A 19,988-nucleotide genomic window follows, 5' to 3' on the forward strand; every position below is an offset into this window, starting at 1 on the left:
TTTGAAGTTAATATTTTGAATAAAACCTGGGAAAATAATAATAAAAAAAGAATATCTACCAGCACATATTGCAGTATCTAATGAAAAGATAGAGGAGTGAGCATCAGAGCCAAGTTTCACTCTAGGAGAGGCAACAAAGCACAGAGAGAGAGCCAGCAGCTGATAACACATTTATTATTTATTCATCGTTTTGTATTACTGAGGTGTTCGCTTTCTTCTTTTTTTTTTCTTTTTTTATTATTGTGCAGTTTGTATGTAGAAGGTATTCACAGATATTGGCAGAGCAAAATGGTGTCATTCCTACCCGACTTAATTAGCTTGGCAAATAATTTTCTGCCTATTTAAACATGCTTGCCGTTTACTATTTTTATCCATTCTTCAGCGAGCTGAAATGTGTAAATGAGACACCGTTTTGTGCAATTATATCGCCCGACCTCACTGCACCATCTTGCAAATACACAACGAAAACATGCCTCTCACACAATGGTCATTAATTATGGCTCAGGCTGTCAATTTCAATGATTATTATCCTCAAAACATTCCACATTGTTCCTTAATTTCCTATGTAATGCTTTTAAGCAGCACTCCTGACTGAAGCAGTTTCCACTCTTGCATTATTACAGACTCTCCCAGCACATATCTATAAAAGGCAGAGAGCTGTATGTTTTCAGTGCGGATATTGAGGGAGGTGTGCAGTATTCGCCTTTATGTCGTGGACTCTCTTAGATTGCCGGCATACCTTCGGGGATAATCCATGTTGTGAAATTGAAGTGGGGTCCAGGAATATCAATTCTTTCTCTCCACCCTCAGCAGGCGGAGAAAAAGAAGAAGAAAGAAACAAGACCTGACTGCCTGGTGGATTTGAAAGAGTTGGGGCAATCTCAACATCATGATGACAATACAGCAGGGCGGGAGATCTCATAGGCGAGTTACAGTAGATGGAGTTTTAACCATGCACTATTCTGATGCTGAATTTCTTTGCATTTCCAGGAAAAAGTTTAGTACTTAACACTGTCATCAACAATAAAAGATTCTCATATGCAACTTTTCTTCATAAAACCATCTCATTGGTCAGCGTTTAAAGGGAGTGTTTCCATGTTTTAAGGTGGAATCTGTTTTTTCAGCCAGTAAAACACCTTTTGTGAGATTATCTTTTCAATTATGTTCTGGGTTGCAACACATTTCACACTGAACCTATTTGGTATGGGACTGCTGGATAGTAATCACAAACCTCTCTGTAACCTGAAGAAAGTGACAGTGATATGAACAGTCACAAAGCAGACTGCACAAGCTTGATGCAATTTTAAAATGAGCAGCAATTTGACAAATGTTTTCTTTAGAAACTGAAGCCTACGTAGCAAGTCCTTTTCAACACAGGCCTGAACTTTTTCTAGTCCTGCTCCAATTTATACAAAGACCAAGGCTGCATGAAGAGCTGAAGGTAGCTCCCACTGTAAGCCAACAGGGAATTTACGTAGAAACAGTGAGTTTGGTGCCACATTATATCCATCAACAGCAGTGTTGACATCATTTGCGTAAACACATACATTTGGGGCATGTGGGTGATACAAATAATTGGCCTGTAAAGAGGGACATACTGTATCTTTACCGCCATTCTGTTGTAGAAAGTCACTGGATAATGTTCTCTGTGGGAAAGGTGACACAGGTAGATAGTGATAGTTTATGTACAGTTGAAACCAGATGTTTACGTACACTGAAAAAAAAAGACACAAACAAATTTTTTTCTCAGTCTGAAGTTAAGTCAAACCAAATGTTTCTGGCTTTAGCTTAGATAGAATTATCCAAATTATGTTCCAGATGAGCTTGGTGACCAGGTGCATTATCCTTCTGCAGGCAACCACCAGAAAACGGATATGCTGACGCCATAAAATATGGAACTGGCAAGCCTCAATACCAAGGTAGGCTGTGCATTTATAGATGTTAGATCAGTACTGAGGGGCCCCAACATGTGGCAAGAAAATATCCCTACTGCACTGAAACTCTAGCTACAACCTAATCCATCCTACCTGATATAAGGCAGGATGGATCAATACTGATGAACCATTATGTTTACATCAAATTCTAACCACACAATCTGAATGTCATAGTTGACGTGGTGAGCATTCGAGTCAGGCAATACCTTTTTACTCAAATATATTGCAGTTTTGGTGAGCCTGTGTGAATCAAAGGCCCAGTTTCCCGCTCTTAGCTGTACTTCAATGTTCTGCTGCTGTTGCTTATCTCCTGTTCATGAATATTGCAGAAGGTCAGCAGTTTCTGAAATACTCAAGAAAGCCTGTCTGGCAGCAACAACCACTTATTGTTAAAAGTCATTGCGCCCCATGTCTGAGAGTTGCTTTAAACTTCAGCAAGTTTTCTTTTCCAGACCTGGATTCGGAAGTGCATTAGGTTGCTGCATTGGATAGGCTGATCTGCTATTTGGGTTATCATACAATTAAACAAGAGGAAGGTGACTGCGTATTAAAATATAATGGTATGTCTCTTCTCTGGAGGATATTAAGTATATGTTAGGGGATCAAAGTATTGACCCTTTGCAATTATATCAGTTAATCACTCGAGGCATCATTGGAAGTGAGTATTGAACAGAACGACTGAGATTGTTTTCCCCAAGTTGTTCTCCGGTATAGCCATGGTGTCTAAGTAAAGCTAATTTGTCTGTGAACGTAACACACCTAGCTAGGGCCCATAGATGGGGGTATTTACAAAAGTTTGAAATAGCTAGCTTAAAAATGGACTCATACCTCCCTCCTGATATGTTGATCAAATTGCCGACTTTGCCTGAATTCACACTGTGATTTATGTCACTATGTCATAAACAGTGTTAAAACGACATGCTAACTATGTTTGTTTTGTGCAGGAAGGACATTTTCTCCATGGTCACTAATGGTTAGGTATGTACCTTCTCCATATATTTGAGAAGCAATATTTGATATTGTTCTACACTTACTTATAAAGTATATGAACATTAATCTTCATACCTTGTAAAGTGTACGCTGCAAACCCTTGATTACACTTAGGGCTGTCAGCCATTATGAGCTTTTGACAGGCTTTACAGGAATGCATATGTTGTTTTGATGTATGTCATGGCAAAGTAGGCAGAGTTCTGAAGAGTGTGATGTCATGTGCAAAGGGTTAGAGAGTAGAAGTACCTGCCACTGCCTTGATGCCCAAGGAGTAGATTCGCTATGAAATTGACTCCTTGGTCAGCATTGTCTCTATCAATCTTAGTGATAGTGGACAGCTGTGCTGGCTAGTCCATGGAGATAGGTCCTACCACACCCATTATCCCTTTACATCTTGGCTCAGAACTGTGCCATAGATTCATAGCCACTGTGTTTTTTTACCTGCAAGGAAGGATGGTAATTGCTAATACTGCTAGTATGTCCACCTGTATTCAGAAAAAGCTGCAGTGAACACAGTCAAAAACAATGTCTATCTTGACATACTATGTGTCGGATGTGTAAATAATCAATTTTATTAACCAAGGAACTGACATTAGCATTGAAAACTGTCTACATCCGGTATCCTCCCGAAGTCAGCTGGGCATTATCTCAGAAGTTTCTTCTTGATATCATCCTGTATCATCTTCCACATATCAGTAAAGGTCCTCCTAACCTCCACTTCAAGATAGAATAAAAGCCCTTTAAAAATGCAATGTAACACTTCTTTTTTTCTGGAGCAATAGAAAATGCTGTGAACAAGAATGTACCATGAGGAGATACTGGTAAACTAATAACTCCAGGTTAAATATTTGTAGCTATGACTTCAGGGTGTTGGAAATGTGATCCACATATATTTTATTTTCCATTTTCACTTTTTGTGTGTTCTCCAGCTGCTGCCTATTGTTCTACAATGGACAGATGTGTGTAATTTAATAGCCCCCATTCACTCATCTAGGCCTCACAAAGCAAACAAGCAGATGTCTAAAAATGTCAAACTACTTCTTTAATGGTGCACAATCTACTCAAAGTATGTGCTGCTTCAGTGCACACATTGGAAACTTCATTAAAATGTTGAATCACTAAACACATGTCTGCTGGCTCAAGATCAAAGCCAGCAAAAGCGGTTAGTCAAAAGTTAACCCCTTCCATTAAGTGAGTGGAGACAAAAGGAAAGACAAAGGGAATTGCTTCTGTTTGAAAACCTCAAGGTAAAATGGAAGTGGCTTGATTGAGCAAATGTGAATCAGCTGCAGAAGAAACAGAAACTGGAGGTCAGACAGTTTGTTTTTTCAACATTAAATCTCGCTCTGCAGTGTAACATTTTGTCAACTACAGGAAATGGAGTGCAGAGCTGCACGCACTCTGAGATAAGCTCTGCACACCACAAGGTCACTTCAAAACAAAGGTTCAGTGGCTCTCGAAGGAGTTGGATGAGGATTTTTAACAAAAACACCAGCTAACCAGAATTTGCTCAGTCTCATTTTACTTAGTCTTTCACAATTGAACATGACTAAATGCAAGAGAACCTAAAAGCCTGAAAAGGAAAGAGGAAGCAGGGGATTTTCATCATCCAACAACTGAAACGATTTCTCCAAGTGATTCTTGTTTTCTACCCTAAGAAAATACAAATGGAAGTCTTAAGAGGCAGCGTTGGGATTAGCAGACAATCTTCATCTTGAGGTCAAGTCTAATCTGACCGTGCCCAACTGAACAAATCCCATATAGCAGACAGGTCTGGGATGAGTTTGTTTTCCTCAAGTTTCTGCCCTTGACTGGGGACACACTGTTACATCTTCAATTTACCGCTTAGTTTATAGCCCCAAAGCAACAAAACTTCCATGCAAAGGTTTAAATATTTTTTGTTTTGTTTCCTATAATCTCTGCAAACAAGAAAAAGGTATAAATGATTATCGGCGCCTTTGGCAAAATGTCCTGCGGAGAGCCATTTTTATGGAAAGGCTATTGTTCTCTGCTTCTCAGACTACACAACTCAAAAAGTAATTAAGCCTCAATGCTGTGTACAAGAAATAAAGAAACAGGGGCTTTTAGCTCCAAAATCAGCATTTTATTTGGATGATTGGGGATCAGAGATGTATAATTTGTGTTCCAGTACACACCAAAACCTTTTCCAGTCTTAAAGCTGAATCATTAGTCAGTGCCCATTAGCATGTTACCCAGCCCACTCTCCCTTTTTTGGTACAAATTCAAATGTTGTGCTGACAAGATCACTACTTTGATATTTTTTTTGTCATTTTATTTTTTTTATTTCTTTTTTTATACAAAAAAAAAAAAACAACAAAAAAACTTTAACTTCTACACATGTAATGTCACCCAGAATTGCATTTTTTCACTTTTAAATAAATTTGGGAAACAGTTTTTTTTTTCTCAAATTTTTGTTGTCATGAAAAGATAAAAACATGCAAAAATTTTTATTTCTTATCCAAATTATACATTTACAAGTTTGGAACTTTTGTACTGCTTCATAATACTACATCCAAAGAAAAAAAAAAAGAGAAAGTAAAACAAAACAGTATGTACACACACACACATCTTTTTACAGTGAAGTAAATGTTGAAAATATCAGATCATGACTAAGGCAAATTAAGTGTACATAGATCAGATCAAAACAGTTTTTGTTGCATTTGTAAAATACTACATCACCTCAAAAAGAAAAGAAATTGAAAAGGAAAACAAAAAAAAATGCTACAAAAGTGTGATTTATAACTCCCTTTATTTGCAATCAGCTGCATGATTTTAATTTTTTAGTGAGAAACGCTAAAGGTCTAGCATACTGTACAGTGCTGCTCTTAATCATTTTCCTTCTTCAAAACAGGAGCATTGGGTAATCAAAAAAAATAAAGAAAAGAAAAAAAGCACGTAGAAGCATACCAGAGTGTAACATACTTTGTTTGAAATCACTCCAAAAGTCAGTACCATTAAAGCCTTGAACATAAAACTAATCATTTAGATCCAAAAAAATGTACAAAAAGGCACATTATATCCCAGTGCTTCTGTACTGTGAAATTCAAGTTTAACTGAGCGCATTCAATACCGACAATCTGAGTGGTGACAGTCCACCGAGCGTTATCTCCCCACATCCTTCATACTTGGAGCACAGGCTATGCCTAAGCTTTCGACAAGCGTATGTATGCGTATACTACAACAATAAGCCTAGGTTGGTTGTTTTTTTGTTTTTTTGTGTTTCGTTTTTAGAAAAAAATTCTGAAATCAATGTTTATTATTTGTATCTTTTCAGTCACAGTTCTATCACTCTCATGGGAATATCAGAAGCTGTTATGTGTCCTTCAACGGGAAATCTTTCCTTCGTTTTTTTTAAAAAATCGTAACTTTTTATCCGTCAAGGTGAGCCTGCGTCTCCTAATCGTCGCTTCCGCCATACATGTCTGCCAGTTTTCTGAAGCGAGGGCCCCAGTCGTTCAGATAATCGTAGTCCTGGTCGCCCCCGCTGCTGGAGGAGTTGAGCGAGCTTAGGGAGCCAGCCGTGGAGCCGCTGCCCTCGTAATCGAACACTAGCAGAGAGTCGTAGGGAGGAGCAGTGGGGTCATTGTCAGCTGCCTTCAGTCCCTTTGCAGAAAAAAGAAAAAAAAAAACATCAAGATTTATATTTAACATACAATGTATGAAAAAGACTCTCCTTATCACTGCTTGATATATCAACTAAATAATCCCTGTTTTACCCCAGTTGACATAGCCAAAATGTTTTTTATTTGCTAAATACCAAGACAAAATTGTTAAGGTATTTTAGTCCAATACACTCACAAGCTTATGTACATTTCCTTAATATTTGATATAACTGCTTTAAAACTGTATGACTTGGGTTAAATTGTTTGGTTATGTCTCCAAAAGCAATTTCTTAAATGTTTCTTAAATATTTCCACACAACCTTTCCTCATGATACCATCTATTATCACAGCACTGGTCCATAAAGCACAAACACACACACGCACAATCAACATAATGTAAATACATCAATTATTGTGCTGTTCTCAGACTTCAAACTCGTCAAAATTTTCTTCCAAATGTCATGAAAATCATTACAATCCAACACTTCCAATTTCCTTTTGTCATACCACAAGACATGTCTCATTTAGTTCAATTAATGGATTCTCCCTCTTAGTGTCCTTGAAACTCATATTGGTGTGGAAATCACTGTAGATGACAACGCTGTTCTTGCTATACAGCTTTTGTCAATACTTGCTTTTTTGACAAAAGCTAGTTAATCTGTGCAACACTAAACCATTCGTCCCAGCACTGTAATGGCTGGAGAATTCCCACTGGGTTTTCAGTTTTGCATAAAACTGTGGCATCTTTAGGCATCTGGAAATTAGGCATTTGTTAAATTCCGATAGTAGTGCATTTTAACTCCTAATTTACGTACAGTAATACAATTTTAGAGGCAGACTAGATAGCTTGGACTTCAAGTGCTTATTTTTGAAAATAAAAAAAAATAAGCATTCTTCACATGAGCCTTAAGTTGGCTCATGTGAGCCAACTCACATGAGCCTTAAGCTGGACTTGTGGACATCTCAGCTGCTGGATGTGAAGATAAGACCACAGAACCGCCTGCACCAAGGATTGAGGCCACATAAACATTGCTCTCTCTCAAGTGCTACTTCTCACAAGCCAATTTACCGTAAAACCTTTCAGCGGGTCTCCCTCCACTTGTTTAAGAAATGAGGTTCTTGCCAAGATTCATCAGACTCACCTGCTCCTTTGAGAGCCCTCTGCTTTTACTCAGATCATCCTGATGTTTCTAGGATGTAGAAAAATCTGCTTCTTGATCAAAAGCATGACTGGCAGCTTCAGATGCCTGGTAGAATTTTTCTCTCTCTCAATAGCCCTCGTGACTGAGCCCCTTGCCCTCCTCTGCCATGTCAGTATAGCTCTGATAGGATGTCATCTGCCATCTAGCTCAAAACATCTTTAATATTTTATAGATATCCAGCTCTGTAAACCATAGACCCAAGCAAAGATGAGGGCAAGTGGGTTGTTTGCACACACATGCGCATATCCAGTGTCATCTTGAGGCTCGCGGTGATAGTTGGGAGTGGTTCTGTTTTGAAGATTGTACTTGACATTCCCAGAAATCCTCATAGCAGCACCAGAGGTCCTTATGGATTGTTATTGATTTCCAGCCTCATTCACTAACAGGACTCTGGAGTCTTGATGGATTGCTAATCTAGGAGTTGAGGTGTGCTTTGGCCATGAATCACTTTTGGATGCAAGCCTGGTTTCTCCCTCTTACCACTGGAACTGAGGACACTCGACAAATAATATGTGAATTAAAAGAAGTACATGAACATAACAGAAATGAGGCCTCAGCTCATTGGGCCTTGTCAAAGATTTATGGTTTCCGCTATACAGCCACTATAGTGCTGAAATGCCCTCAAATAAAAGATGGAGTGTATTAAAGTGCCTGGGCACTTAGCCATTATTTTCCACTTGTTAGCTTTGGTTAAGTATTTGCTCAGGGCTGTGATGCTTATCATTTTGTGAAAAATATGACAGATGGATAGTTCATTTCAATTACAACCGTAATAGCTCTGCAGGATATAGCCCTCTCCATCTAAAAGTGGCAGTTTCATAAAGTTAGTCAATAACTGAACTCGGCATTCTAATAAAAGATTTCATTATAACAGAGTTATTCCCTGTTGTAGAAACAATCACAGCTCGTAAGTGTGAAATCATGAACTGCCCTCACATTTTGGAGCAGCTCCGTCCTGCAGATAAAGAGAAGTGTAATCAAAACCACTTCTGCCACAGAAAACCTTGTGAGAGCTGAAATGAGGCACTGTGTAAAAAAACTGAGTGCAATCACTTCAACTTCTCTGCCTGTTTACACCTGTGAACTACAGAGATGTGAGCAAGTTTGCGCTAATGTTTTTAATTTTGTTCTCCTCTGAGACCAGGCCAAAAGTTGACTAATGGAGTACTGTTTGTCCAACTATGGAGTTAACTTCTTTATGGTAAACATATGTTTGATTTTTTTTCTGTCCTAATTTAATTAAGAAGCCTGAGCTCTGAGGGAATGTGCACGATTCAGGATTGAGATGAGACACTCTCCCCCTCTCTTCCTCCCACCTCCTCTTCTTCTCCCCTCTCTCTTGGCAGGCGGCCCTATCAGTTAGGTCATTCCAGCTCAATGAGTGTGCTGCAGCTACCATGACTTAGGTTTAGGAGCTGTCAATTTTGAGACTCTAGACCGACCAACATGGGCTGGTTCAAGTGAACACTTTTTACACCTGAATATGCTCTGATCTAAATCATCTCATTATCGCTCTGGCTGTGTGGTTCGGGTTGCTGTCCACCCAGGAGGTAAACATTCACCAGTCTCAGACTTTTCCAGCATTGATATGTATTTAGTGCCATCAATCATCTTGCATCAGCTCCAATCACCTTTCCTTTCCCTGCTAAAGAACTACAACTCCACAGTATGATGTTGCCACTACCATACGTTATGATGGGCACTGTATTTTGGCATCAACAGTTTTCATAAAGGGTCACAAATAATACTTGACCTGTAAAGAGATTATCTTCACAGGAGATCTTTACAGCTCCTCCAGAGTCAACATGTTCTGATCAGACTTGTAGTTTTGCAGCTGTGCCATACACTTTCTATTTTCAGGTGATGAATAAAACACTGATCTGTGAGACACTCAAAATGTAGGATGTGGTTTCATAATCTAAGCCTGGTTTAAAGTTATCTAAGGGTGAACTCTACAGTATTTACTAATTGGGTGAATAAAAAAAAAGTCATTTTGGATTTAGAGAAAATAAGGGGCAGAATATATAAGCTTTCTGCACTTCTGATTTTTATTTGTAAAAAATGGAAACTTAACATTTACCTCTCCCTTCACAATGATACACTACTTCGTGTTGACCCATCACATACTAGCCTTATAGTTTCTTGTTGATAAATTAAATCTTTGGGCTACATAAAAATTGCTTTTCTCCTTATATGAGCTGTTAGGACAAGTTTATAGCTTGTTTTCATGACTCACAACCGGATGGGGGGGGAGGCGAATGGCACCCAGTTAAAGGGAACCGAGAGATAAATGGTTAGGCAGCAGAGCCGAAAAGAACGAGCTCTAATCTAAAAACATGGGCGCCATCCAGAAACTAGGAGCGAACTTCATTTGTAATGCAGTGAAACTCTTGTCTGTTGGAGCTTGTGAAAAATATATGACTCCTCTTTTCATTTTACATTCTCCCTTCATGCCGGAGTCAATGATGGCCTCAGGCAAACGAGGGCACTCTGAGCTGTGCACGCCGATAGAAAGCCGATGCATAGCTGCTCTCATCTTCTATTACTATGCTGACACATCTCTATCTCCACTTTTCAGAAAGAGGAAAACAATTATATCCAAATGTGTTAGTATCATATACATTTTGGGGTTTATAAGCATCGCAGCAGTGACAAAATTAGAAAGGTTTCTTGGTCTCTGCTGGGAAAACAGACAAACAAACAAAAAAACAGCTCTAATAACTGAATTCAAAATGTATGTTTTCCTGCTAAAAGGCAGCCCTTGATGCTCACTCATAAAAAAGTCTGACTGTTTACCTAGGAAGAAATGTCACAGGAAACTCATTCAACTCGAAAATGAAATTCAAGCTTTTCGACTGCATTGCCATCTTTGGTCTCCTCCTCGGATTTAATTCCACCTCAGAGAGACCCGGCGTCAGTTGTTAGTAACTGTATTCAGCTAATGTGTTTTTACCTCATTGATGAAGTCTCCGATGTCTCCTGGATGGGGTGCTGCTGACCTCATTGGATACTGCGGCTCGGGGTGGAGGGGTCTCTCGTCTAGACGGCGGATTCCCACTGGCTTGATGGCATCGGGCTCTAACGTGTCTGGCTGCTGGAGCTGACTCAGGTCATAATCCTGGGGAACACGCAAACAGATGGAGCTTAGCTGAGCTGTGCGACAAGACTCTGAACAGAGTGAGATTATTTAAACAGATAAAAACATCCTGTGCTGCAAAGAGGGTGAAGAAGTTCAACTCGGGGGACGAAAGATTTTAAAGTTAAATTGCAGCATGGAGAGTTGAGAGAACATGAGGGGGGACTTTAATCTTCTTTTCTGTAAAGGAACACGCCAAGGAACGACTTGACACATAAGAGCAGCCAGCACTGAAGGGGTTCAAGCTGAGGAGCACATCATACGCTGCAAACTCTCTGTACTCGTGCACAGTGCAGCAGGAAGGATGTGCAGGCAACTATTTCGCTCTAATCAATGCCCAGACACGGGATGGTGGATATGCATAAGCCACTGGTAATCCTATTAACATTACCAAGGCAACCTGAATGGCTCGCAGTTTGTGCAAAGTCATGGGCAGGAAGACAGGATGAGAACAGAGGGAGGTGGGGAAAAAAAGTTGGAGAAAGAAGCTGTGATGGAGAGCAGAGCAGCTGAGCTGAATGACGGCTGGATGGTATGAGGGTGACGGCAGATATGATAAAGATAATACCATTTGAGAGGCAGTGTGTGCCTAATAGGCGTGCATGATGGATTGTCCCTCTTTAAGAGATTTTCAGTAATCCATCCATCTCTAATATCCCACTTCAAAATTATCTTTGCTCAGCTGCAGATGTACATTCTCACAGTCACTCCCAACGGAAACAGGGATGTTAAAATAAACATGAGTGCTGATAAACCTTATGCAGCGGAAACTCAAACATTGCAAAGTAAGTATGCACATTGACCGTTATATTCATAATCAATCAATCAATCAATCTTTATTTCAGACACAAAAGAGGTCCATAGTAAAACAAAAAGAAAAGAAAAAAAACAAAAAGAAACATGACAGTCACTGAGCCACAAATAAATGATGACGCCAATGTTTCCACAATCTTGAGAAAAATCTCGCTGTACTAAAAACAGGGTTTACTAAAATAAACCTCATGTATGAACCTCATACATGAGGTTCACTAAATTATTGGACGAAAAGCTATTCCCTTGATATATAAAAAATTAAATAATGTGATTGTTAATACTGTTTGGTTTGTCTCTTGGATGTGTTACCATCCAAGAGACAAGCTTGACAGATTTGTGGACTACTTAACTTGTAGCCAAAGGTTAGCATATACTCAGCAGGACAGCCAAAATAAAACTGGGATTTATGCCTAAAGCATTTTAATAGGTGTCTGTTTATTCAGAACTATCAGTTTGGTAGATAAACAGGGTCAACCCTCTTAAGAACCTAAAGCATATAAACGGTTCTCTTTTACGAAAAATTGAAATAGAACCTGTAGCGACATATCCTCATGAGTATGATGGCAAACTAATCAGGAATGGTACAGTTTTAGCGTTAAATTTACTGAAGTGCTGCCCATTTCTGCTCGGATATATTATAATGTTTGGTGAGTTGTCTTATTGAATGATGTAATAGTTCTGTCAAGATGGGGTCTTGTATGTCTACTCTTTTAACCTGGAACATGAAATGGACATTTCTTGTGAACGAACACTAGACCTCAGAGATTGAATTATCATGATCTTTCAAAAGCCCGTTATTCCCCATAGGTTAAACGACGAATAAATAACACATGATCTCAGGTGCAACATGACATACCCTCTCCGCCATCTTGTAATACATTCTTTTGTTTCAGTTGCAGCTGCCATGTTGTGAGAAAACTAGGGTGGTCACATGGAAATGACAGCCATTTGGAAAGTGTTGTTTCACACACACCTTTATGCCCCCACAGATTCTCACTGAGCTGATCATTTGTGTACATCTTGCAAAAGAAAATGTAGTAAGTCTTTGTTGCTCTACATTCTATTCTGCTTTATAAAGAAGTAGTTATAACATGTATATCCCTGCCGTGTTGTCTATTTTTAAAAAGTCCTTGAATTCAAACCTCAATTAATCTACATATAGATGTCAGCTCTGTTCAGAATGTCACACACAGGCCAATAGACATGATTACTTTCTAATAACTAGACTTGTTCCTTTGCTGCACAGCATTAATGCTGCTCTATAAGAAGCATACCTATGTTAAATCTAAAGTACCGTAGCTTCAGCATTTTATTCACTCATAAAAACAGAATTAATGTAATTGCTCTGTGACATTTAATATAGGGCAGTTGTCAAATGTGTTCAAATTATAATTCCCTGCTTGCAAAAACAACCCTAATACTATTGATGAGTGGTGAGTAATGCCCCGCAGACAGAAATTAGGCAGTTACTATGGGTGTGACGAGATCTTTTGGCACAAGATCTCACAATATGACATGGGTTTTATTGCAAAGCTCTATTTACTTGGTGTCAGCATGTAACTTCCTCTGGTGAATTAAGTAAGTGATTATCATGAGCTCAAATTATTTCAAAGTAAGAGAGAGTAGTTACAGCTTTGCCCCTGTTGTGTGGATAGATCAATGTCACACAGTCCAAGCTGACAAGAAACAGTGACTGACCGACAGTTAGTTGCTAACAACACTAAATTTGGAATGTGGTTCAGAAATCATCGTCTGAACTGAAGTGCTGATTCCATTTTTTAAAATAAGATAAAACTGCTTACTGCTCTGGTTTATAATAAAAAACATAGACCTTCAATAAGTCTACAAAGAAAAGCAATTAAAAAATTGTACACAACAACAAAATCTATATCGTATTTCTTACATCAATCATAAACATGCGTCTATGTAATTATGATGGAAAACTGAGTAAACTTGTTTTAGTACAAAACAGTGACTGTCCAGTTATAATGTAATTTCATTATGTTTTTAATAGTTGCATAAGTTGGGAAATCCATTTGTCTAAACCGCAGTAAAAAGCTGGTTGTCCGCGGTGCTCAATCCACCAAACCAAAAATGACATAATGACATAGCAACTCTCTGTGGGGAAGTGGCATCTCAAACATTCTGTTCTGCTGAAATGGTTGCCCATGGCACTCATAAACCACACTGAAACATAAGCATCTAAACATCAACATTCCATAAACATCATTTGTGGCGAGACACATTTAAAAATGGGATCAAGTTAAGTGTTATGGGCTGTTATAGCAGCATGAGGTTAATTTCAATAGAAGTTTACTGAAATGCAATTAAAGCAGGCTGCAGAAAGAAGTTAGCATTTGTTGGTTTAATTTCAATGTGTGCCCAAAAATACAGCATTTATGAGCAATTAGCCATATTGATTACTGTCATCTCAGATTAAGCGCATATAAAATGCTTAGTGATCATTATGAGAGGAAAACAACTTTTATGCCAATAGAGGAGGCCAAACTGCACTTTCAGATAAACCTTACAAAATAATTTTGGATCTATCCTACTTTGGATGTTATTTGAAGTGGTAATGTTATATCACAATTTGAGGAGAAGCAAAGCAGTTGCTGGTCATGCATTTGTTAAGAATTACCAAGAATAGAATTTGATACATTACTGCAGATGACTGTGTGGTAAGCACAACCTTTTATTCATTCATTAAACATGCACTGTTTAAAGCTACAACTCAGCTATGGCATCAAAACCTCAACAAGCACCACCATTTCTACAGTTTTAAGAAAAAGAGGCCAAAGAAAGAACTGGTGTGACCAAAGCCATCTCCTGATGTATGAAGCACGTAGTAATGACCAAAAGATTTCTTGTTACTACCTATATGCACTAAGGTTTGCTGAATGAACAATGCTAAACATTTCCCTTGTTTTTTACATAAGCTATTTTGGCTGTTAGGAAAAATTTATAATTAATACACAATGAGTGTTATCCAACCCATTGTAGGCAAGCAACCTGAAAAAAAATCCCACCAACACCATTTTATTTCTCTGGAAAGAACAAATCCACCAAAAGTTATAACCACTTCAAAACTACTTTATATCATGGGTATTTATCTTTTTTTTTAAGATTTTTGCCTACATTTATGTAAAATAAAATAAATTAATACATATTACTCTTGTAATATTCTTACCAAGAGTAAGAATAATTGTGCATTGTTTAGAAATGAAATTAATTAGAACATTGATAAGTTATTCCAGTGTTAGGCAGTGATATCCAAAAACAACAATACTATCACTATATGCAAAAATAGTGATAGTATTGTTGTGAATAGCATCATTAAAATTAATTAACTGATACTTAAGCGAGTCAATAAATAAGTTCATTTAAGAAATGTTTTGAACATACTTTTGTCTTTTACAGATCTATCAAAATTACTGGAGCTATATGTTGTCGTTTGCCTGGCAATAGAAAGAAGCCTGTGAGGAAACAGCTGTGAGCGTGTAGGACAATGGAGAGGCTAAAAGGACACCATTATCGGTACAAAAACAAACTGCAAGGACTATCTTTCACCAGACAACTGTGGATTCATATCCTGTTTAATCTGTCAGCCAAGTCATTTCATTCCTTAACAACATCGCAAATGCACTTGAATGCTGCTTATGCCTTCAAAAGCTGAAGAAATCCAAAAATAAGGAAAATCATAGCTGCCTCTGCCAACTATCTACATTAAAATATTTCATCATAATAATATTCAGAGTATTTGCATGTTTAGATAAAATAGATTTTTTTCTGTTGTACATTATTTGATCATCCAGCAGGCATACTTGTTGCTTAAAATGACAAATGGAAACATATGTGCTGGTCACCAGATAGTGTCTTTTGGCAAACTGCCCCCCCTTCTCATTCTGGGGTTAAGTAGCTTAAATACACAGTACCAAATTTCTCATTTAAGTTTCAGTAATAACACTTGGATGTGGACGAGGCAATTACTTCCTTTGGTTCAGTGCTATTAGAATTAAGTCACGACGACTGCAAAAAGAAAATCTTGTGTTAAATCAAAGTAAGCACAATTTCTTTTAAAATATTATAAATGCAATGACAAGGCCTTCTTTTCTTTGAAGGGAGAAAACACTTTCAGAGAAGATTTTGATTTGATTCACTTGTTGCAACAAAAAAAAGGGGGAGGAAGAAAACCCTGCCTTTTTTCACAGCATGTCTCCCTGAACCCTATCAAAGGTAAATATGAATCAAATCAATCTGAGGTCGTTTTAAGGAGATGAATCACCTGTTTTTTCCTCCCCCTTTCTCCTTTCTCTAAAAGGAAGCTGTGCACAACCACTTCTCATTTTGCTATGATTTCTTTTTTTTCATTTATTTATTCTTTTTTACCATTTCCTGGGAGCGAAGGCTGATCACCTGTCTCCCTTTGATGAAATGAGGTCTATACAAAGCCGTACAAACCAGGACGATGACAGCGGCAACTAAAATCACATTCTGTGAGAGCACCCAATGGTCTGACACTTCAATTTCCTCCCCAGTGGGAGATAGGGAGAACAGAGGTGGGCATTATAAAGACTACATCGCTGGGAAAGTCGGACCCATTTTTTACCCAACACTGACTCCGCTTCCCATTCCACAGACAAGACCATTTTCTCCTGACGCCCTGGCCCCTCTCTGCCAAACGGGAAGCTTGTTTTCCCTCAATAAATCGCTGCACCCACTCATTTGCCTTTGAGGGGTGTTATGTGCCACAGTTTCCCTTTTCAACATGTTCTGGTCCACAGGTTTGTGCATTTTATGAGTGAGACTGAGAATGTTAATAGACAAATGGGTGTTCTCCCTCCTGCCTAATCACCGGCAGATGTGTAATGGCTTTCCAGTCATATTGTTACCTTAGACAGGGCTTCATTATTGCACCCCAGCAGATGTCTGTCTCTAAATGACATCAGCTCACCAATTACACGTCTCTGAGGCTAATTTGGCACTGCGATGGGTCAGGCTGGGGTCTCCCGCACATTTCTGTTATACCTAAGCCACCAAAGCACTTCAGCCAGCAGCAGGAAAATAGCCCATTTGGTAAAATCCTGCCTTTTTTATGAAATGATTCCATTCTGCTAACAAGGGGTTATTAGGACAATTGAATTCTGTGCGTGTCCGATCAGTGCAGGAGAATACAGAGATGGGACATTATTGATGCCTGTGGCACAGCATTTCTATTGTTTGTGTGCGCATTAGGGCTGTGAAGCGGGAAGCTGTTCCAGTTGACAAAACATTTCCAATACTTCCAGAACCAATTGGATCAAAATGTATTTGCCTTATTGATTCCAGCCTTTGATTCCCAGCTTCCTTTGAGAGGGGAGAAAAAAAGTCTTCCATTTTCAATAAAGAAATACTGTACAATGGAAAAATGTTCTTCAATGTGAGTGATTCAGAAGTGTATCTTGGAGCATCAAAAGAGCTGAAATATTACAAGAAAGAAACAGTGAACGTAAATGTGCTTGCAGAAAGTTTCTAAGAGGTGCTTTTTGTTCCCATGTCGATTCAGCCTGACTGCACGTGTGCGTCAGAGATGGAACTTGAATAATTCTCCTCAACAACAAGAGAACATTTGCCTTGTATTATCTTTTCAATAGTGGTTTGAAGCTTTGCTTGGAATGATATGTTCCAAGAAAACATTGAAATAAGACTGCAAAAATAATCTTAAAAGCTTTCTTATGCCAATTTCAGATTAAAATCAATCTTACAACTAGGACTATCATGGATATATGTTAATCTTAAGTCTTGTTTAGGGGCGACTCCAGAACAGCTTAGTTGTACTGAAATTTTAAGTGGAAGTGTGTGTTTTTCTCACATAAGACTTAGATTTAGCATTTTAATCAGTAATTTTAATCAAGCGTGCATGACATCATAAATTAAATTACCATGATATTTTAAATGACCTGCTGGACTCTGCCACTAAATTGAAAATGAGTCGTCAATAGGCAGTGGTGGGAAGTAACGAAGTACTTGTACTTTGTTACTGTACTTACGTACAATTTTTGTGTATCTGTACTTTGCTTAAGTAGATTTAATAATGGATACTTTCGACTTTTACTCCACTACATTTTACAGTAAGTATCTGTACTTTCTACTTCACTACATTTCTACATTGGATTTCTTTCAAAATAAATGCCATTATTGGCAAAAAAGTGAAGTTCATGCTGTTAGGACAGGAGACAAGATGTTTCCATCCCTGAAATTATGATGCATAGAATCACATATTTAAGTCTAAACTGTCACAGAGACTAAACACAATGAAAACATGCTTTATCTGTGGCATTGTTCATTAAAATAGCACATTTCTGATGTATTAAAATTAAATACGATATGTACACTTAATGGTATTGTATTAGCAATTAGGTAATTCATTCAGCAACTACTTTTACTTTTAATACTTAAGTATTTTTAAAAGCCAGTACTTTTTTACTTTTACTCAAGTAAAAATGTTAATGTGGTACTTTTACTAGAGTACATTTTTGTCTGTGTATTTGAAACTTTTACTTAAGTACATTTTTTGAGTACTTTCTCCACCACTGTCAATAGGTAGGAAGATAGGTATACAAAGTCTTTAGCCACATCAACACTGATCATCATTCTTCCATGGCCATCTTAGTCCCCAGACCTTCATCTTAAAGGGGCATTGCTATAAAATGGCACAATGCAAGCAACTGTGTTGCCTTCAGTTGTTACAAAAATGCCATATATACCAAAAATGACTTAAACAGGCCAATTTCAAAGTGTCATGTTTTTTTAAGAAGCTCCTGCTCTGACACTTAAGAGTGTCAAAAGTGTTTCTCTATTAACCCTTTGACAACATTTTTACCCAATGATTTCACCAGACACTGGCAGCAAACTTCAAAGTCAAAGTATATGCATTTCCTCTTCATTTTTTGACTGATGCGACAACATGTAAAGGTGTGTAGTCTGGAAAATACAAAATTTTTTATCAGAATACAACATTTAGTCTAAGCTCCTTTAAAAATCTTTATCAGCGTTGCCAATAAATTTTGTCACTGTTTCTTAAAGTTTAAGTTGTATACAATATGTGTTGGTGCCTTTCTGTAATTTTCAAGTAAATTATGTAGATAAAATGCGTTGGAAATGGTCCTTGGAAACAAATCACAAGCTTTTATTAATAACCGCAGCATGTTTGGCCATATATTTTATGGAGAGAAAAAGAATAAATCAGACAAGTTAATAAAAGTTTCACCATAAGCAGACTCAACTTTTATTCAGTTCTTGCTAAAAGTTATTTTTTTCTTTAACTTACTGATTGAAGATAATAGACCATGCAGCAAATGTTTCTGTATCAATAATGAATTTTATTTCTTGTTTTCTACAGAGTTAAATAAAACTGATCTGAGAATCAACCACTAAGAGACTAAGAATAAAATAGAATAGTAGTCCTTACTTGATCCTCTTCTCCACCACCTTCTTCATCATATTTGAGAATATTGTCCCTCACGTCATCTTCGGGGTCGATGAGCAGCTGTTTGGCCTGACGCTCTTTGTCACGACGCTTCATCCACACCACAAACATTAACACGAGAACTGAATGATACAGCAACAGAGAGAGGTCTCATGTTAAAGTAAGGAAATAAACAATTTGCAAATTATTGTCAACATTTAAATCGGATCTGATATTTTAGGACCTTGGATGTGGGCCTGATCAAGGCTATCTATTTAGTAATCTGACAGTAATCTAGAGATATTGTGGATATCTTCCTTCATAATCCCTGTGTTCGCTGATGTGATGTGCAGTTTGGGAGGAAGATGCAGGGACACTCACTGAGAAGGATGATGATGCAGAGGAGGATGGATATAATGGCTCCAGTGCCCAGACCAGCGGCCATGATGTGCTGCTGGTCAGTGCAGTCTCCGTTCATGTCGCACTGACACACTTTAATCCGCAGGTAGGAGGTATTAGACATGGGCAGGTTGCCTGAGTCTGTGATTATGATGGGGACCTCATAGATCCCACTTTCCAGGAAGCCAATCTTAAGGCTCATCTGAGCATAGTCACCTAAAAAAGGAGGAACAGAGAAAAAAAAATGACTGTTATATGATTCTAAATGTATCCTTAAAGGAAAAACATTTGGAAAGGTGACATCCAAGATTAAGCAGCTCGGTGCGTTTTAATATAAACTAATATATTTGTTTCAGAGATCAGGTTTTTCACAGGGGATTTACTCCTAAACTCAGAAGTTGTTTGTCTAGATGCTGTTCACACCATGATTACACTCCTTTTATC

At 38.1% G+C, this 19,988-nt stretch overlaps 1 protein-coding gene across 1 annotated transcript in view; it reads right to left on the bottom strand.

Annotated features, from left to right (window-relative positions):
- Window positions 1-5,013: 5,013 nt before the first annotated feature.
- The window catches only part of cdh2 (cadherin 2, type 1, N-cadherin (neuronal)), an 81,161-nt gene continuing 66,186 nt past the window's right edge, over window positions 5,014-19,988 (bottom strand). Inside the window, exons 13-16 of the mRNA XM_032565532.1 lie at window positions 19,527-19,760; window positions 19,149-19,288; window positions 10,703-10,867; window positions 5,014-6,548 (exon numbers count right to left, since the gene is read on the bottom strand). Coding sequence (XP_032421423.1) covers window positions 6,342-6,548; window positions 10,703-10,867; window positions 19,149-19,288; window positions 19,527-19,760 — 746 coding nt within the window. The 3' untranslated portion in view covers window positions 5,014-6,341. The remainder of the gene's footprint in view (window positions 6,549-10,702; window positions 10,868-19,148; window positions 19,289-19,526; window positions 19,761-19,988) is intronic.

Source organism: Xiphophorus hellerii, chromosome 6, assembly GCF_003331165.1.
Source record: "Xiphophorus hellerii strain 12219 chromosome 6, Xiphophorus_hellerii-4.1, whole genome shotgun sequence".
NCBI classification, from domain to species: domain Eukaryota; kingdom Metazoa; phylum Chordata; class Actinopteri; order Cyprinodontiformes; family Poeciliidae; genus Xiphophorus; species Xiphophorus hellerii.